Genomic DNA, 19,633 nt, shown 5'->3' with positions numbered 1-19,633 from the left:
AAAATAACACTGGCCTCTGTGGTTTTGAGTAGCCTGCCTACTGTTAATCCTTTAAAGAAACATAGACTGATATTACTATACCCAACCTTTTCTTTTCTGAATTTAAAGTCTGACTGTTATGGTTACTTTTATGTGTCAGCTTGACTGGCCATTTGGTCAATGACATCTAAGACATTCTGGATGTGTCTGTGAGGGTGTTTCTGGATGAGATAACACTTGAGTCAGTGGACCGAGTAAAGCAGATGGCCCTCTCTGACGTGGGTGGGCCTCGTTCAATCAGTTGAAGGCCTGCATGGGACAAAAAGCCTGAGTAAGAGGAAATTCCTTCTGCCTGTCTTCAACCTAGACATTGGCTTTTTCTTTCTTTGGACTCAAACTGAAATGTTGGCTTTTCTGGGTCACGAGTCTGTGGGCCTTCAGACTGGAACGACACCACCAGTCTGAGGTCTTTGGACTCAGACTGGAGCTACACCACTAGCTCCATGCCAATCTCAGGACTTCACAGCCTTTAAAGCATGTGAGCCAATTCCTTATAATAAATCTCTTTCTGTTTATATGCATTCTGTTGCTTCTGTTTCTCTGGAGAACCCTGACTAATATACTGACTTTGACTGAAACCTGACAATTTAGACAGTAGCATCTCAAAAATTATCTCCAGTTCAGTTAGTATTCTGACAGTTAGACTTCTAATACAACCAGCTGGTGAAAATTACTGCTCTAAGAATATCTCATTCACCTACTCATGCAGGAAATACTGAGTGCATACGTGCCAGACACAGTTCTAGGCTCTGCAGAGATAGTAAGCAAAACAGACAAAAATCCCTGCCCGTACAAGGCTTATATTCTAGTAGGAGGAGACAATTTAGAAAATAAATCATGAGATGTGTTAAATGGTTGATGGAGTTTGGATGTGTTGTCCCCTCCAGAACTCATGTGGAAATTTGATCCCCAATGTGGCAGTGTTGGAAACTGATTGAGTCATGGGGGCAGATCCCTCATGAATGGATTAGTGCTCTCCCTGGGGGAGGAGGGAGTAATGAGTGAGTTCTCGCTCTGTTAGTTCCCGTGAGAGCTTATTGTTTAAAGGACCTGGCACCTCCTCTCTCTCTCTCTCTCTCTCTCTCTCTCTCTCTCTCTCTCTCTCTCTCTGTCTCTCTGTCTCTCTGTCTCTCTTGCTTCCTCTCGCCATGTGATCTGTTTGTACCCCCTGGCTGCCTCCCACTTTTCCGCCATGAGTAGAAGCAGCCTGAGGCCCGTGCCAGATGCAGCTGTCCCAGAATCATAAGCCAAATAAACCCCTGTTCTTTATAAGTTACCCAGTCTCAGGTATTCTGTTATAGCAACACAAAACGGACTAATGCAATGGTGATAAGTATGATGGAGACAGGTAAAGCAGAAAAAAAAGAGTGTTGGCATGGGGATGGTATTAAAGTGGTCAGTGTAGAATTTACCGAGATGTTGTTTGAGTAAAGACCTGCCGGAGGTAAGAAACTGAGCCACGCAGACATCTGCAGGAAGCTCTTTCTAGGCAGAGAGAACAATGAGCATGAGAAGTTCCAGGGACACCAGAGAGGTCAGCGTGGCTGGAGAGGAGTAACTGAGGAGATGAGAAATGGGAGACGAGGCCAGAGAGGTGATGGGGGAAGGGCGGATCATGTGGAGCCCTAAGATGGCAGAACATTGAGCAGAAGGATGAGGAGATCTTTTGTTTCAAGGAATCACTGGATGTGTTGAGATTACATGAAAGCAGAGACTGGTTAGGAGACTGTCACAATGGTCTAGACACGAGATGATGGCTTAGACCAGGTGGAGAATGGGAATATCCAGACAGGACCAGCTATATAATTCACGGGTTCTACTGCAAAATAAAAACACAGGACCCTTGCTCAAACATTACTATGAATATGGTGTAGCTACTATGGAGAACAGTATGGTAGTTTCCCAAAAAGTTTAAAGTAGGATTGCCATATGATCCAGCAATTCCACTTCTGGGTATATACCCAAAGAATTGAAAGCAGGGTCCTGAAGAGATATCTGCACACCTGTGTTCTCAGCAGCATTAGTCACAATAGCCAAGAGGTGGAAACGTCCATCGGCAGATGAAGGGATAAATAAAATGTGATACATACAGGCAGTCGAATATTATTCAGCCTTAAGAAGGAAGGAGATCCTGTCACGTACCACAGCATGGATGAACCCTGAGGACAAACAAGCCAGTCACAAAAAACAAACAGTGCATGAGTCCGCTTATATGGGGTATCTTACAGTCAAATTCAAATTCATAGAAAGTAGAATGATAGTAGCCAAGGGTTGAGGGGAGGGGGACATGGAGTGGCTGGAAACAAGAGGAGAGAGAAAAAAGAAGAAAATATGAAGAGGTGAGGGGGAAGGACCAGAGAGATGAAAGGGCGAAAAGAGAGAACCATCCTCCTGAGGTGTTCTGAAGGCCAAGGAAGAATGTGTTTCAAAGGGGAGGGAGAATCGGCTGAGTCCTGTGCTGAGCAGGCAAGTAACACAAGGACAGGATTTGACATTACGGAGGCCACTGGTTTCGGGGGAGTGATGAGGTAAGTGTGGGGTGGGTTCCAGAGGACAGAGAAGAGGAATTGGAGATGGCAAGTACAGACGATCCTTCTACTGGGTTTTACTCCACAGTGGAAGGGATGTGGTGTCAAGAAAGGGGATTATTAGGTTGGGAAAAACAGCAGCATGTTTGTAAACTGATGCAAAGATCCAGCAGGGCAAGAAAAACTGACAATACCCAGGGGAGAACTGCTGAAGAGTCCCCACTGAGGAGGCAGGAGGGGACAAGACTCAGGGCAGGGTGGCCTTTGCTCTGAGAACAAACAGTTCAACTGAAACAGTGGAGAAGGGGCAGTACATGGACACATGGGTTGGTGGGGAGATGGGCTGGTGGGAAGTTCTGGAGGTTCTATTCTTACCGCCTCTGTCTTCTCAGTGAAATAGAAATCAAGATGAACAACTGAAAGTTGAAATGCGGAAGCATTGGAAATTTGAAGAGAAAAGGTATGAAATAACTGTCTAGGAGAGTGAGAGAATGAAGGAAGGAAGGAAATATAACACAATTTCATATTTACCTACATACAAAGTATTACTGATATTACCATCATCACCTGCTTCTGTATCCCCCAAGCTGCCCATTCAACAGGTAGTTCTTCAACGCAAAATTTGGTTTTGGTGACATACTTTAAATATATTTTGTACCATCCTTATTACATGACACTTATTTAATAAAATCTTCTTTTATCATTACAGTACTATTGTTGTTCCAAACCCTTAAGCCTTCCAATAAAGTTGAACAGAGACATTGGTTTAACATCACCTACTGAGCCACAAGAAAAATGTGTTTATACCTGTTATTTTAAGCCTGATGGTGTAGCAGAGAAGGGTTGAGTTAATTTTCCAGGTTATCGTCATCTTAACTATAGAAGGATAGTTCTCGGCATGGTGCTACTGGTAACAGGAATAAGGGATAACCTCAAGGCCAAAGCTATGTTTGAAATTAACAGGGTAGTGGTAGCTACCTCCCCAAACTTTTTGATGGTATTAACAACCCCTGAACACCCTAGTTATACGATTAATATTAACAACTAGCATCAGATTTAAGTAGGGTGGTCTTGTCTATGCTCTCTGGTCAAAATGCCTCCTCCTTGCCTGCTTTATGAAGTGTTTTTCTGCTCCTGATCTCAAGACTCGAATCCTCTCCACTAGCAGGCCAAATGAATTGCTGTTATTGTCTGATTCTCATTAAGGCTTCACACGATTTACTAGCATAATGAAATTAAACACATTGTCAGTGGATGAATTAGAAATTGCTAAGATGTAATGTCGTACACTGGTCCCTGTGCGCAGAGCTAGTAATAAATACGCTTGACCTGTTTTCTTTTTGCTGTAATGAACACTATGCACGCAACCACTTCTGTAACTGTAAATCATACATCTAGTTCATAGCTGTCACCTGAAGTAATATAGTGCTCGTTACTTAAAGGATATTAGTTGTATTCAGGTTCATGCACCCTTTTGAAAAGCATCACCACTCTTAAGATATGGAATTTGAAACAGTTTTGCTATTTTTGCTGAACCTCAATTTAAGAAGAAAGCTGATCCATTTGAAATATTTGGTGAAGGATTCCTGCTTTAACTTAATTATTTACTGTAGAGTTCCACTAACTAGTGGATGCCTTTAAAGCAGCAAACTTCGAGCCTTTCTACTCAATTTAAGAAGAAAGCTGATCCATTTGAAATATTTGGTGAAGGATTCCTGCTTTAACTTTATTTACTGTAGAGTTCCACTAACTAGTGGATGCCTTTAAAGCAGCAAACTTCGAGCCTTTCTATGATTAGTTCTCATCTGAAGCTTCAAAAAATAGCCTGGGTACTTGTCTTTGCCCCAGAGATAGCCACCTCCACCAAAGTGGTCAGCGGCTACAGGACAAAATATGTGTTTATTAGTCTCTGATCTACTTTTCAGGCTTTTCTTACGGAGCAGTTAAAGGACAAACAAACAAAAACCTTGTCCCTAAAAGCACTTATGTTAGTTTGCAGAAAAACAGCTAGAAGATAAAGTAACCACTACAACTGCAACCATAGTTGACCATGGGCTCAAACTGTGGGTCCACTTACACAGACTTTTTTCAATATATATATGCACAGCACTGCAAATGCATTTTCTTTTCCTCATGACTTTGATAAAATTTTCTTTTCTTTAGCTTACTTTAAGAATACAGTATATAATACACACACAAAATGTATGTTAATTCACTGCTTGTATTATAGGTAAGGCTTCTGGTAGGTATTAGTAGGTAAATTCTAGGGGAGTCAAAAGCTATACTCGGATTTTTGACTGCACGGTGGGCCGGTGCCCTTAACTCCTACGTTGTTCAATGTCAACTATATATAATGGAGCAAATTCCAGTTGGCGCTGCATAATGGTAGGTATTAGTAGGTAAATTCTAGGGGAGTCAAAAGCTATACTCGGATTTTTGACTGCATGGTGGGCCGGTGCCCTTAACTCCTACGTTGTTCAATGTCAACTATATATAATGGAGCAAATTCCAGTTGGCGCTGCATACCTGCCATAACTAACAATAGCTATTACTTATTGAGTATGTGTGAAGCATTTTTCTAACGACCTTACTCTACGAGCTAGAGTAACTGGGGTCAGTGTTAGACCTCTCTCCATTTTACACAGCTACTAAAGGTAGAATAAGATCATACATTCTGAACTGCCATAAATCAGCAAGTTATAATCCTGAGTACAAAAATGTCTCAGATATTTATCTCACTAAGCTAGGTTTATGAATACACACGCTCAAAACAACAGTCTTGAAAGCATGCTATATTTAATCTGCTTCTGACAATTTTCTACCAATGTTAAGAACAGTTTTTCTGTGTTCTCACACATAGCATGTACTTTCACGCCTTTGCATCTTTTGTTTCCTCGGGTTGGAATGTCCTTCCTCCTCTATTTATTGAAATTCTACTCATCCTTTAAAGTGCAACTCAAAAGCCAAGTCCTTTGTGAAGACTTTTCCCTTTACTGATGTATTTATCACTATCAAGTGGAAAAGTGTATTGGAACAGGGTCCTGAAATAAAAGATTTACCAAGTAGATTAAAAATGAGGGATGAAAGGCATTCCAAAAGGGACAGGGACAGGAAAAAGCCCATTGTTTACAGGAAACCCGTACGGTTAAGTTGCAAAGGACTTTGCTGGATTGGCTGAAGAGGAGACTGGATAGGCAGTGTGAACCAGACCAGGCTACAGGGTTTAAATTTTATCCTGTAAGAGATGGTGAGTCACAAAAGGATTTTAAGGGGAAGAAAAACATCTTAATAAATTGTTCATTAGGTGAATAAACACCATGAAAATGTGGACACTGGCCAGGAGATGAAACTGGAGGGCATTATAGTAATCAGCACAAGAGGTACCAAGGCCTGCATGCAAGCTAGAGATCTACAAATGGGGAGACCCAAGAGACACTGGAAGTAATAGCAACATGTTTGCTGGCCAAATGAAAATGGATGATGGTGTCGGGGAGGCTGCCTAGGACGACTCTCAGGTTTCTGTTTGGGTTACAGGGTATATTTTGGCAGTGCTAATCTTCCAGGGAGGAAACACTGTAGTAGGAGGAGGTCCGGGAGTAGAGAGTGAAATGTGGTTTTTGGGGACATGCTGACCTGAAATGTTGACGGAACACTCAAGAGAATTCTGTATGCAGATGGAATAGTTCTAGAGCTCAGACCTAGAGATAAAAATGTTGGAGTCATTAGCCTATTAATACTATATGAGACTGTGGGATTACATGAAGCTGATTAGGTGGCGTGAGAAGAGGGCCAAGTATGGAAGCTGAGCACACCTGTGTCTAAGAAGAGGGCCAAGGAAGAGAGGCCAGCAAAAGATGCACAACTAAGAAAAAGAACCAGAGAGGCAGAAGGACAGATCATAGGAATAATGTCAATAAAGAGTATCAAATGCAGCAGAGTGACATGGTAAGACAAGAAACTAAGGCGTGATCTCTAGCTTCGGTCAGGAGAGTCTTTAGTGATTTCAGTGAAAAAAGTGTTGTGAAGACAGAAACAGGGTGAGGAAAAGTGCCAAGAATGAAGTGGAAGCGAGAAGGATTAACCACTTTTTCAGAAATTGAAACTTTTCTTTGAAGCCCCCGTGTAACTAGAGGGCCAGAGAAGCTCAAGGGAAAGACTTATTATTATTTTTTCCACCTCTGGTTTGGTTTTGTTTTTTTAAACAGAAAGACTCAGGGCAATTTTATTTTCATTATTAGGAGCTATGGAAAGGAAGTGCTTCAAGATATAAGACACAGGCGATAACTGACAGTTCAAAGTCTGAGACAAGGTGCTCAGATTAACAAGTTACCTAGCTTTCAATTACCTTCATCTCTTGGTAGGAGTTTCCTTATAGAATATAATATAGGAATTCCAGAAACAAATGAACACAAAAAACAGTATTAATTCATGACATTTATTACTGGGGTTGTTTACAGAAAAGTCTTTTTTCCACAGTTAATTTAGGCATAAGAATAGTTGTTTGTCTCATGTGACCTCCTTTTAGAACTTTTATTTTAAAAAAATCATAAAACTGTGTCTGGGAAGATTATCAATTTTTTAAAAAGTATTGTGGGCTGGAGAGAGGGGCTGCGTTTCATCCCTTAGTAACTACGACCAAACAAGGTGTAGTACTTGGCCACGTTCTTGCCACAGACGCATCTGGCTCCAGGTTGCAATTCACAGAGTGGTTTGAAGGGGATGCAAAGGCTTTTTGCTCCCATGGATGGAGCACCAGGTTCAAGATCCTGATCCCTGAAATTAAAAACAAATAAGATTCCATTCATTTATGCTGTATAATGCTGTTCTTTTCCACTGCAAAACCTCACAAGTTTTAACTGTTAATTATGTTTACCTGGCAGTGGCCTTTTTGATCCAGTCTTCACAGTCAACTTCCCCACAAAATGGAATCTGAGCAATCTAATAAGAAAAGAAAAAAAATTCAGTATTTATAATTCCTTCTATTATATAAAAGAAACATTTGAGATCCATTAAACTCACAAGCAAAAAAAATATTTTTTAAAGAAAATAGGTCTCCTAGCCCTTCTCAGGCCATAATACCTTTGCAAACTCACTAGGAACTCTGCTCAGAGGTGTAGGAGATAGAAGGTTTATCACTATCCAAAACTCACACCCACAGAACATCAAGACACAACAAAGCCATCTCTGCCATACACTAAAATGTCCCAGTAAATCGGCTACCACATACAGGCTGAAGAGAAGGAACAGAGGACGGGCAGACGCGAGTCCGGACCTTCTGCACCTCCCCACTCCCAGTTTGGACTACTGCCTTCTCCACCTGGCTAAAGAGTTACTGGAAGGATAACAGGGAGATAAGACATAGTAAACTCACTTTTTTTAAAGTGCTGTTAATAACAATTAACAAGCAGGCAAATCTCACTTGTGCCATAGTTTCTAACAAGTTATAGGTAAGTGAATCATTTTCAAACTCCAAGGGTTTCTGAAGGTCAAAAATAATCTTGTACCTACTTGTATCAGAAAACACAACCTCTCAATTTTTCATTCTTAGACCATACAGAATAATGAACAGAACCAAAAGACCTGGGTTATTATCCTAATTTTGAGATTCATCACTTGTTTGAAAATCTCTAGCCCTGGGTTTTCTCTGAATAAAATGTAGATACTGGTCCAGACAAGCATTATGATTTCTTCCAGGTGTGAATGCGAAATGTTTCATAGCATGTCTACTTTAAAATGAGATTTGTCCACAGTAACAATTATGTAATAGTCCCACGAAGAATTCCTGGAGATTAATTATGGGAAGAGTGAAGCTGTGGATAATCCCCACACAATAAAAACACCCGTTTAAAAGCGCTAAGACGTTATCAAGCTTCTTCATCAGTTACTCCCAGCCTCACATTCCATGCTCCATTGAGTTCCTCCTACAAACCCTTCCTTGCACTTGGGATTGGCTAAACATGTTTCAAAAGGCTTCTCTAAGATGTACAGATTAGGAAATTTCAGAAAACTGAGTAATTCATCAGGTGAACATTAATGCAGGGAGAGAAAGGGTTAGTTATTCTAAGCCTCTAATGTTCATTCAGTAAAATGTATTAGCCTAATTTCCAAACAGATAGTCTACCACGAGACAACAAAGAAGTGACAAACTTCTAGGCAAGTTCTGGGGGGTAGCAGTGGGCAGGTGGAAGGAAGGTGGCAGGGATGGCAATAAGAAACATGTTATCTTTTATTACATCAGTAATTTTTACAGTAAAAAAAGTCATAGTTTCTTTTTCTCTAAGAAAAATGACTAAGCCTTGAGAAGGTTCTATATTTCTATAAAAATTTTTGAAATTTAAAATGACTAGCATACAAACAAATTTAAGTAGTTATTAAATGGATCTGGACTCATAAGTGATAATTTTGTAAAAGCCATATTTTAATTCTTTCTGGATTCAAAGTAATGTTTTACATTATAACACTTAAAATTTCTGGTTCTTAATGCAAGGCATTCATTAATATGAAAAAATAGTATGCATCTTTAGGATATGTTTATTCGGCCATGAAAAGGTTTTTGAACTTTTTATTTTTGATTATTTCTATATCTATGTTTTGTAAAAGACAAAATCTTTTGCATATAATGTCTTAAATTCTTTAGTAGAAAATGTTCATGACAAAACCAATACTCAAAAATCAGAGTGATCAATAAAACAGATTAGTAATGCAGGCGAAAGTAAAAAAAATTATATTATATATAAACAGCATTTTTTTTCATTTATTAAGATCCTCCCATTGGAAAAATATAATAAAGTCAGGTCCTATAAATCAGATATAGAAATTTTTTTTTTTCATTTATACCAACAGAAAAGTTAGAAAAATCTTTCACTTACATTTAAGTTCCAAAGATCCCTTCCTTCTTCACCCCTCCTAGTAAACACAATTTTATCTACAATGGCCTCAAAGGTTGCTTGATGATCAGTCAACACATCTGAACTGACCAACATGAGGTAAGAAGGGAGATGGAACTGACTACTGAATACAAGAAACAAAATTTGCTTTCTGGTCCTTTGTGCTTTTCAGACGTACAACTAAAATACCATATGTTCTACTTTAGAATAGATGTTGAAACCTCTACAGTAACTTATCTAATATTAGAATAAAAGATATGATTCCTCTAGTACCTGCTGAGATTCATTCCTTTGAAAGCAATGGATTAACTGATAGTTACTCTATTGATTTATTAACTCTTATGCAATGTCTCCAATAGACTGTGCTACAAAAGTAACTACCATATATCTATAAAAGAGAAAATTTTAATATTCCGTAATAAATGGGGACAAAGGAAATAATCACAAATAAATTACAGTTGTCTCTCAGGATCCACAGGGGATTGGTTCCAGGACTCCCCACACCCCACCCCATAAAGAAATCCAAGATGCTCAAGTCCCTTATATAAAATGGCATAGCATTTGCATATAACCTACCTTGACACATCCTTCCATACACTTTAAATAATCTCTAAATTATAATACCTAATACAATGTAAGTGCTATGTAAATAGGTGTTGTTATATTTTCTACTTGTATTTCTTTATCATTATACAATGAAATTGATTTTCATGGCCCTTTACAGATTCCTTCCTTTCCTCTTTCCCTCTCTCACTCCCAGCAACCTCAGTTCTGTTCACTTCTCTTAAAAAGTTCAAAGAATTATTGTGATTGTTGTGTTTTTTACTTTTCTATTTGTTAGTATGTTTATTTATTTTTATAAACTCCCACATATAACTGAAAATATGCTGTATTTCTCTTTCTGTGCCTGGCTTATTTCACTTAACATAATTTTCTCTAAGTTCATCCATGTTACTGCGAATGGCAGAATTTCATTCTTTTTTATAGCAGACCATTGGGTATATATAACACATTTTCCTTATCCACTCATCTTTCAACTCTTGGCTATTGTAAATAGAGCTGCAATAAACATGGGAGTACAAGTATCCCTTCAACACGATGATTTCAATTCCTTTGGGTATATACCTAGCATTGCGATAGCTGGGTCATATGGCAGTTCTATCTGTAGCTGTTTTAGGAACCTCCATACCATTTTCCATAATGGCTGCACCATTTTCTATTCCCACCAACAGTGTAGGAGGGTTCCCCCTTTCTCTGCATCCTCACCAGCATTTGTTATTCTCAGTCTTTTGGATATTAGCCAGCCTAACTGGAGTGAGATCATATCTCAATGTGGTTCTGATTTGCATTTCCTGGATGCTGAGTGATGTTGAGCATTTTTTTCATGTGTCTGTTGGTCATCCTGCCATTTTCCTTTGAGAAATGCCTGTTCAGCTCCTTTGCCCATCTTTTAATCAGGTTACTTGTTTTTTTGCTGTTAAGATGTTTGAGTTCCTTGTATATTCTGGATAATCATTTGTCAGATGCATATTTTGCAAATATTTTCTTCCAGTCTGTTGGTTGTCTTTCTGCTCTGTTGTTTCTTTTAATTGTGCAGAAGTTTTTCAGTTTGATATAATCCCATTTGTTAATTTTTCCTTTTGCTGCCTGTGCTTTTGGGGTTATATCCATAAAGTCTATGCCCAGTCCTACTTCCTAAAGTGTTTCCCCTATGTGTTCTTTTAGGAGTTTTAGTTTTAGGACGTATATTTAATTCTTTAATCCATTTTGAGTCAATTTTGTTATATGGTGAGAGGAACAGTTCTGGTTTCATTCTTCTACATATGGATGTCCGATTTTCCAGCACCATTTATGGAAGAGGCAGTCTTTTTCCCAGTGCATGTTCTTGATGCCTTTGTCGAAGACCAGATGGCTGTAGGTATATGGGCTTATTTCTGGGTTTTCTATTCTGTTCCACAGGTCCATGTGGAACCTGCTCCAGCTTTATTTTTTTGCTCAAGGTTGCTTTGACTATTGGGGGTCTTTTGTTGTTCCATATGAATGTTAGGATTGTTTCTTCCATTTTTGTGAAAGATGTCATTGATATTTTGATAAGGATTGCATTGGATCTGTAGATCACTTTGGGTAGTATAGAGATTTTCACAATGTTAATTCTTCCAAACCAAGAGCATGGAATATTTTCCCATCTTCTTGTGTCCTCTTTAACTTCTCTCAGTAGTGATTTGTAGTTTGTTATTGTGTTAAAAGAATCCTTCAGCTCCACAAGCTCTGCTATATTCTTTTTTAGGGCACTGATTTCTGTGTATATTTCCTCCTTCAGGTCAAGGATATTTTTTCTCATTTGATTGTGTCATCTTGTATCTCATTGAGTTTCTTTAGAATTAATTGCTGCTTGAAATTCCTTTTCAGTCATTTCAAGGATGTCCTGTTCTATAGGATCTGGTATTTGAGAATGAATATATTCCGTTATGGTGCCTATATTCCTCGTGGTGCCATATTTTGCTTTTTCATATTTCTAGTATCTCTACATTAGTGTTTAGTCATCTGGGAGAGAAGGTGCTTTTCCCTACACTCTGGAGTGGGGTTTGCAGAGAGGAAGTTCCTCTTGTGGATGTGTTTTATAATGATGGTTGAGTGGGGTGTTTTAGTATTGGCTCCAGGAAGATGCAGCAGTGTAGTCTCCACGTAGGTACTTTGGGTGAATTCGGTGTTGGGAGTTACGTGACAGTGCCTCTGTGACATAGTCAGAATTTCCTTGCTGAGGTTGGTGACACTATGTTGGCTCATCAGAACATGGGCAAGCTCTCAAATTTTGGGGGGTAGCGCCTTGGAGTCTTGTCACTTTTAGGTTATGATGAGTGTTCTTGGGTGGGAATGTTGGCACCCTGGCTAGCTCACCTTGACACAGATAGGTGCACTGGAGTTTACTAGTGCTCCTTGATTTGAATAAGTGACTCTGGGTGGGTTTTCTGTTTTTTTCTTTTCTTTTCCCTAGGCTTTGCTAGTGACTTTTCTTCTGTCTATACCAATGAGTGGTCACCAGGTACCCTATGAGGTATCAGTGGCTGCTGTTACAGAAGCAAGCCATCTTTGTGGCAGTTGTTGCTGTGGTGGTGGCTGTCATGGCCCACTCATTCTGTACTGGTGTCTGCAGCAGTGGCAGGGAGTGTTGCTGATGGCGCAGCTTCCTGTCTCTCTGGCGGAGCCTCAGCAACAGTTGGGAGGGTCTATATGGAAACTTTTTACTGCCAATGACTTCTGAAAATTTTCCAGATGATACAGGTGTGCTCCAAATCTCCTCACTTGTTCAGCCAAGAAGATGCTCTGGCAAATACTCAGGACTCTCAGCTGGGACTCCTCATATTAGTTTTCTTTTCAATTTATAAAAGCTGCTGGTATTCCTTGGGTGTGGCCCTCTTCCTCTATCTTCAAAGCCAGGAATAGCAGGTCAAGTCCTTCTCACATCACATCACTTTGACCTCTATTTGTTTTTGTATTGTTGCATTGTTATTTTTTTTTTTTTCTGAATATTTTTGATCTGTGGTTGGTTGAATAAGAGGTTGGTTGAATCCATGTATGTGCGACCCATGGATACGGGGAGCTGACTATACAGTGAAAGGAAAAATACACTGCAGTAGATGGCTACCCATTCTCTAGCCTTCTACTGAAAGTAGACAGTTTGAGTCAATTGAAAAATTATGTAATCCAGAAAGGTGGAAGATTACAATGGCAATAAAACAAGAAGAATAGAAGGAAAATACTGAAGAAGTATGGATCTGAAGGAGATTTTGAGATTATCTGCTTTGTACTCACTTTATAGATTAATACACTGAGAGCTAGAGAAATTAACTAATTTTGCCAGCTAGTGCAAAAAAAGACATATTAATAGGTTATGACCATGAAACAACTAAAGCTTTGCCTTATATTCTCAGCATGAATTTAAAAAAAAAAAAAGATACAGAGGAAAAAGTTATTAAACCAAGTCAGAAGAGAGATCTAAATTCTAGTACCAGGTCTGCTACTGTGACTCTGGCCCACAATCTTCTCATTTGTAACATGAGGACACAGGACTCGTATATTCAAACATCTATAGCAGAGTACTGAAGTCCATAAGTAATTCACTGCAATAATTAATAACTCTAAAACTCAGGATTTCTTCTTTATGAAAATTAAGTTCCAGTTAAGAAGAGCTGCATATACACAACACATACCACCAATGAAATTTTAAAGAGCTGTGAACTACTTAACTAGAAAAGCCTATGTAGTTTCAAGGAGCCAGAAGTAGCCACTCATTCTGAAAAAACAGGCTTAGATATAAGCAATACTTTTCCCCACATTTTTCAGGAAGTTCAATCAGTTAAGAGCTGAGTAAATACGAATGGTCAGGAAACTGAAAGAAAACTGACTTTTCACTTTGTTTTAGGAATCTGTACATTACATTGCTAATGGCAGAACAATGCTTACTTCAGGAACTTACATCAAACTGAAAAAACAAAATGAAAATTTTCAATAATGAAGACATTAGGGGTCATACAGAATAAATGTTCTTCAGGCAGCATATCTAGCATGAGAAAAAGCTTTTACATAATCGGTTCACAAGTGTAATCCAAAAATGATAATATTGTAATGCTTTGGGAAAGCCAATGGAAAAGAACAGAGTACATAATGATGAGTAACATACAATCCTTTTATGTGGGATTAATGTCATGTATTAAGTTCAATGATTCTTAAAGTACAACTTACTGAAATATTTTTATATTAAAAACTTTTCAGAAGTCTTTTACCTTTCCAGAATCCAGGGCTTTCTGAAAGTCTTCCATTGTATCAGCTATAACCATATGGGTCTTAAGATCCTCAGAAGCCCTACCAAAAAAAATTTAGAAAGAAATACATAATTTTGCTTAAAAATATAAGTTTTTACAAATTTAAAATGATAAGCATAATTTGATGAAAGAACAATAACCTAGAAATGAGAAAAACTCGATTTGAATCTCAACTCCATCACTCTTTGACCTTTAGTAAATCATACTTTCCTTATCATGGCACTGTTTGTGAGCCTTAGAATGTTTGAGAAATTCACCAAACACACAATAGGTGATCATTCCTTTTGTTACTGGTGTTAAATCTCTACTGACCAACATTCTATTCCCATTCTGGCTGTGCCACTTATTACCTATGGGCATCAGCTCTCTGCTCTTAGTACTCTCCTCCAGAAAACTGGAAAAATACTCCACTAAGTCTAACTACCATATAGGGTTACTGTGATAACCAAACCATGCCTTTGTATGAAAACATTTTGAAATTACATATACCATGTAATTCTCTTTTGTTAGCACCTCTTTTGTTAGGTTTCAGAAGTGCAAATAAATATTTTCTTCTTTTTTCAAAGTCACACATTACATGAGGCCCGCTCATAGATGATGGCTAAGGAAGAGAAGACATATGTGTTCTTTTCTGAATTCAGGGCTAAGACCACATGAACTCTGTGCCAGTGACTGCTAGCTGTCACCAAATCAGTTTCCTCTTCTTCCCTTTCTTGTGACTTTTTTGTAGAGAGATGGTCTTCTGTGACTAAGTTATAGCCATATAACTTAACATAACTTAATGAGACCTGGGGAAAGTAATATGCCACTTCCCAGTCTTCAGCTTTAAGGCAGTGGGCATGGCTCCTGCATGCTCTCCCACTTCCCAACCAGCAATGGCTTGGAGGTAAGTGTGATCTAGTTTTGACCATGTAAATGACAACAGGCCCTGGGGAATGGCAGAGCCAATAAAATGGGAGTAATCTAGGTTCCTTAATAACCAGAGGAAGCAGAGCCACCCAAGACCTGCAACAATGACTTCACACTGTTCCATGAAAGAAGGAAGTTGTTCTTTAAACTCAACTTTGATCCTCTTTGTATTACTGCAGCTTAGTCTATTTCATTCACACAGAACTTCTTACAATAAAAACAACTGTTCAAAAACTTGACATTATAATACCAATACAGTCTAATATGGGCTAAATAATCTGAGAAACAATCCAAACCTTCAACAAGGTCTATATTACCACATCCTTGACTATTAAAATTAATTCATATATTAGTTTCTTTGTACGAGGTAAAGCAAGGATCTAAGTATAAGCCAGTATAGTTGGACACCTTCTTAAAAAATACGTAAATAGGGTTATCATAACCCAGTTTTTTTCTTAACAATATTCCACCTAAAACTTAGATCTATTCAAAGGACCTATATTTCATAGTTATTGCAATAAGATAAAAAAATGAAATTGAAACTAAATGGTAGCATTAGTTTCCATTAGTTAGACAAGCTCACGTTAAGTGGAAAACTACAATCTAAATTCATGTATGTAGAATGATTTTAACTGCGCACACCCATATTCATGTACTCATACAGAAAAACAAGAAGGAAATACTTCAATGAGATACTTTCATTGATTATATCTAAATGAGATTACATGAAGTTTTATTTTTTCTTTATTTTTTTAGTATTTCACAATTTTTCTACAATGAGCATGTGTGTCTAAATAGAAAAAAATTATAGAAACAAACCAAAAATCACTGCTAAACATAAATTAAACACAAAATAGTAAGTACCTCACATGTAAAAAAGAACAGACAACTTGGATGCAAACAAGGAGAGAGCTTGATGAGAATTTCTTCTATAAAAATGTCCTGTTTATTAATAAATTCACTTGGCAAATATTTACTGAGTGCCTACCCATAATTCTAATTTTTGTCTTACCACAGAAAATAAATAAATTAAATATATAAGAAAATGACTGTCCCCAAAGAGCTTATGGAAGTGTAAGCAACATCTATAAGAGTGCCAATCTGAGAAAAAAAACAAAATGTACATAAGGCCTTTTATTTCTTTTCATTTATAATGAAAATAAATTTACTGATTGCTTCTCATGGGGAAACAATGCAACTTTATGCAATTTACATTAACAAATTTACTGAGCAAAAACGTAAATGAAAAAACTGCTTTTTAGCCATTAAAGCAGTGGTTTTCTTAACCAAAAATGTGCATTTGAATCACACAAAGAGCTTCTCAACTAACCAGACCAACCAAAACCTATCTTAAAACTAACAAATCAGAATCTCCAGGTATGAGGCTCAGATATGTCTCTGTTCCCAAAGTTCCCAGGCGACTGAAGAGAGTCCTGGACTAGAACCACTGCACTACATGTACTACTTGGACAGGAGCAGCAGGAAAAAGCAGTTTCTCATCCTCCACCTCTGGTAATATTGTCCTGAGTTCAGATGGACTTCAAATGCATTATATCATTTGTAGGCCAAACAAATCCTTAAAATAACCTCTCAAGATACTTATTATCCCCATTTTAGGACAAGCAAGCCAAGAGACACAAAATCACTTGCCTAACAACACATAAGCAAGCATCAAAATCAAGGCTGAATTACTTTATTCCTTCCAATGCAAGATTTATTGAGGCCTAAAGTGATTAGACACACGGTATTAGAAGACAAAGAAATAAATAAGATGTAGGCACTACCCTCCCCCAAATTGAGCCTCTATCCCCGACAGCAGTGTGCCTTCCTCTCTGCTTCAAGTAGGCAGGAAAGAAGATGCCACACTAATGCCACCAATTTTTTGGTGCCTCTGCCTTCAGATCTGGGATTCCAAAAGACTCCTCTTCATAGGTCTTGACAGCCCGAGGTTCCCCCGAAGAAGATGCCACACTAATGCCACCAATTTTTTGGTGCCTCTGCCTTCAGATCTGGGATTCCCAAAGACTCCTCTTCATAGGTCTTGACAGCCCGAGGTTCCCCCCCTACTCACCCCCAATCCCAGTCAGGAGGTTCTCAGCCTTGGCTACATTATAATCACCTGGGGAGCTGTTAACACTACAGTTGCCAGGCCCTCTCTAGACCAATTAAATTAGTATCTCTGGAAAGGGGCCCAGGCACTGGCATTTATTAAAGTTTCCCAGGTGCTGCCAATGAGTACCCAGCAGGTGAGAAGCAATATCTTAATCCCTCACATTTATATGCTATAGAATCCTGTATCTAAAGTTAATCCAAAATTAAGTAGCATGGGAGTGAGGGAAAGATTACTTCTGATTGGAGAAACCCAAAAATTCCTTGGTAAAGATCTCAAAGGTTGGGCAGAATTTGAAGACAGAAGCAATTCTGACTTACTACCTTGTGAAGAGGTTAACATGGATGTCTTCCAAAATAGCTTGAAGTTTAGTCTCAGCCTCATTTTCAGCAACTGTCAGCTTTTCTCCAGTATCTCGTCTGACGGCTACAAACTGACAGCTCTTCATATCACGTGGCCCAACTTCAAGTCTAACTGGTACTCCCTATAAAACAAAAAGAGCAGTTGAAATGATACATGCATATCTCCAGTTGAATATAGTCATCCCTCAGTATCTGCAGGGAATAGGTTCCAGGACTCGCAGCAGATACCAAGATAAATGGATGCTCATGTCCCTTATATAAAATGGCATGGTATTTGCATATAACCTTCACACATCCTCCCAGTGGTGGCAATCACAATCCCAAAAAACAATCCTGAACACCATTATTCTGAATGTTTAAATCCCAAAAGATCAAAATCCCTAAAGCCTAAAATCTCTAACAAAAATCCTGAAAATCACATCCTAAAAGATTAAAATCACAAATGTGGAAAACCTGAAAGCTGAATTCTGGAGAAAAAGTTAGCGCACTTTCAGCCATATGCAGGATAGTTACATCATGTTAGTTGCACTGTTCTTGTTCTCCCTATTTTAAATCTTCAGCATTATTTCTTTTTACAATTCACTATGCAATGTATTTATCTTTGCCTCATTTACAATACCACAGTCACAAGTTGTGTAAAGACTTTTAGAGAGTTCTAATTCACTCTATGCATAGTTTGCAATTCTGATTCTACAAAAGTGCATTATCACAACATTGACTCTGTGTATAAGCACTGTGCGTGTAAGTAAAAACACTGCAACTTCCTGATAAATTAAGAGATGTCCTTTTTGTACATCTGCATTTGTAAAACATAAAATTTCTCAAGATCTCAGCTTTTTGGGTGACTGCATATTTGGTGGTGACCCACTAGGGTTTCTGATTGATGTTGTCAGAAGACTTAGGTTGTCCATCACAGTTTTCGCTTGTCTATAGTTATAAAGCTGAGTGCATACAATTACCAACCACAGTGTTATGCATTTATACATTTTGCTTTTTAATCTATTTTTATGAATATGAGTTGTCTGCCCATAACTCTTATACCAGTGCAACTGTCATTTAGTATACCTGCCACAGTGTTATGCATTTATACATTTTGCTTTTTAATCTATTTTTATGAATATGAGTTGTCTTCCCATAACTCTTATACCAGTGCAACTGTCATTTAGTATACCTTAGGGTTTATGCTTGCAAAAATATGTATGTTATTATCGCCTGTTTTTTGGTGTAAAGTGGCCTGTAAAGTATTCTGTCATGTTTTATATGTTTCTCAAATAAACCCCCTTTTAAAAATGTAAATGAAATGTCTTTTAATTCTTTTTTCCAGTATTACATCTTCAGGATTTTGATCTTTTGGAAATTCAACATTCAGGATTATTAGCCCAAACCATGAAAGTTTAAGGCTTGTAAATGTTCAAACTTTGTGAGTATAAATCTTTATGAGAGAATTAAAACCCATAATGCTTAGGGAGACACCTCATTTTTGGCACCCAGAACCTTACCTGATAAACAGGAGGACTTAAATAATTTTTCTTGAGTGAATAATCCTCTAAAACTAATTTAAGATTTCCATATTACAGGTTGAGCAACCCTATTCACTCCATGTATTACACTGCATGTATTATACGCATTTGTAAGAAACAGTGCTAAGTGCAATGAGATTTAAAAGATGAATATGAAATAGATCCTGTCCTCAAGGACCTTCATGCTTTGCAGGGTAAATAAGGGATGCATACAGATGTTAAAAATCAATACAGAAAAGTCAGAAGTGAGAGACTATTCCTCAGTGGAAGAGAGAAAAGTTACCAGAGAAGGCAAAAATTAATGAGTAAATTATTTATCAAAATTGAACAGTCTAGGGCCAGCCCGGTGGCGCACTGGATAGTGTGCCGCTTGGGAAGCGCGGCGGCGCTCCCACCCAAGGGTTCGGATCCCACATACAGACCGGTTCCCACTCACTGGCTGAGCGAGGCGCGGG

General features: G+C 38.3%; 1 protein-coding gene across 4 annotated transcripts in view; it reads right to left on the bottom strand.

Annotated features, from left to right (window-relative positions):
* Nucleotides 1–6,986: 6,986 nt before the first annotated feature.
* EPRS (glutamyl-prolyl-tRNA synthetase) overlaps nt 6,987–19,633 on the bottom strand; it is an 83,530-nt gene continuing 70,883 nt past the window's right edge. For all 4 annotated transcript variants that reach the window (XM_008587818.1, XM_008587813.1, XM_008587814.1 and 1 more), the window contains 4 exons: nt 17,620–17,780; nt 14,239–14,317; nt 7,441–7,505; nt 6,987–7,340 (listed from right to left, as the gene is read on the bottom strand). In XM_008587818.1, the coding sequence (XP_008586040.1) occupies nt 7,190–7,340; nt 7,441–7,505; nt 14,239–14,317; nt 17,620–17,780 (456 nt within the window). In that variant the 3' untranslated portion in view covers nt 6,987–7,189. The remainder of the gene's footprint in view (nt 7,341–7,440; nt 7,506–14,238; nt 14,318–17,619; nt 17,781–19,633) is intronic.

This window comes from Galeopterus variegatus, unplaced genomic scaffold (genome assembly GCF_000696425.1).
Source record: "Galeopterus variegatus unplaced genomic scaffold, G_variegatus-3.0.2 Scaffold4549, whole genome shotgun sequence".
Taxonomy (NCBI): domain Eukaryota; kingdom Metazoa; phylum Chordata; class Mammalia; order Dermoptera; family Cynocephalidae; genus Galeopterus; species Galeopterus variegatus.
Note: the sequence above shows the minus strand (reverse complement) of the source record. Positions and strands in the feature narration are given on the sequence as shown.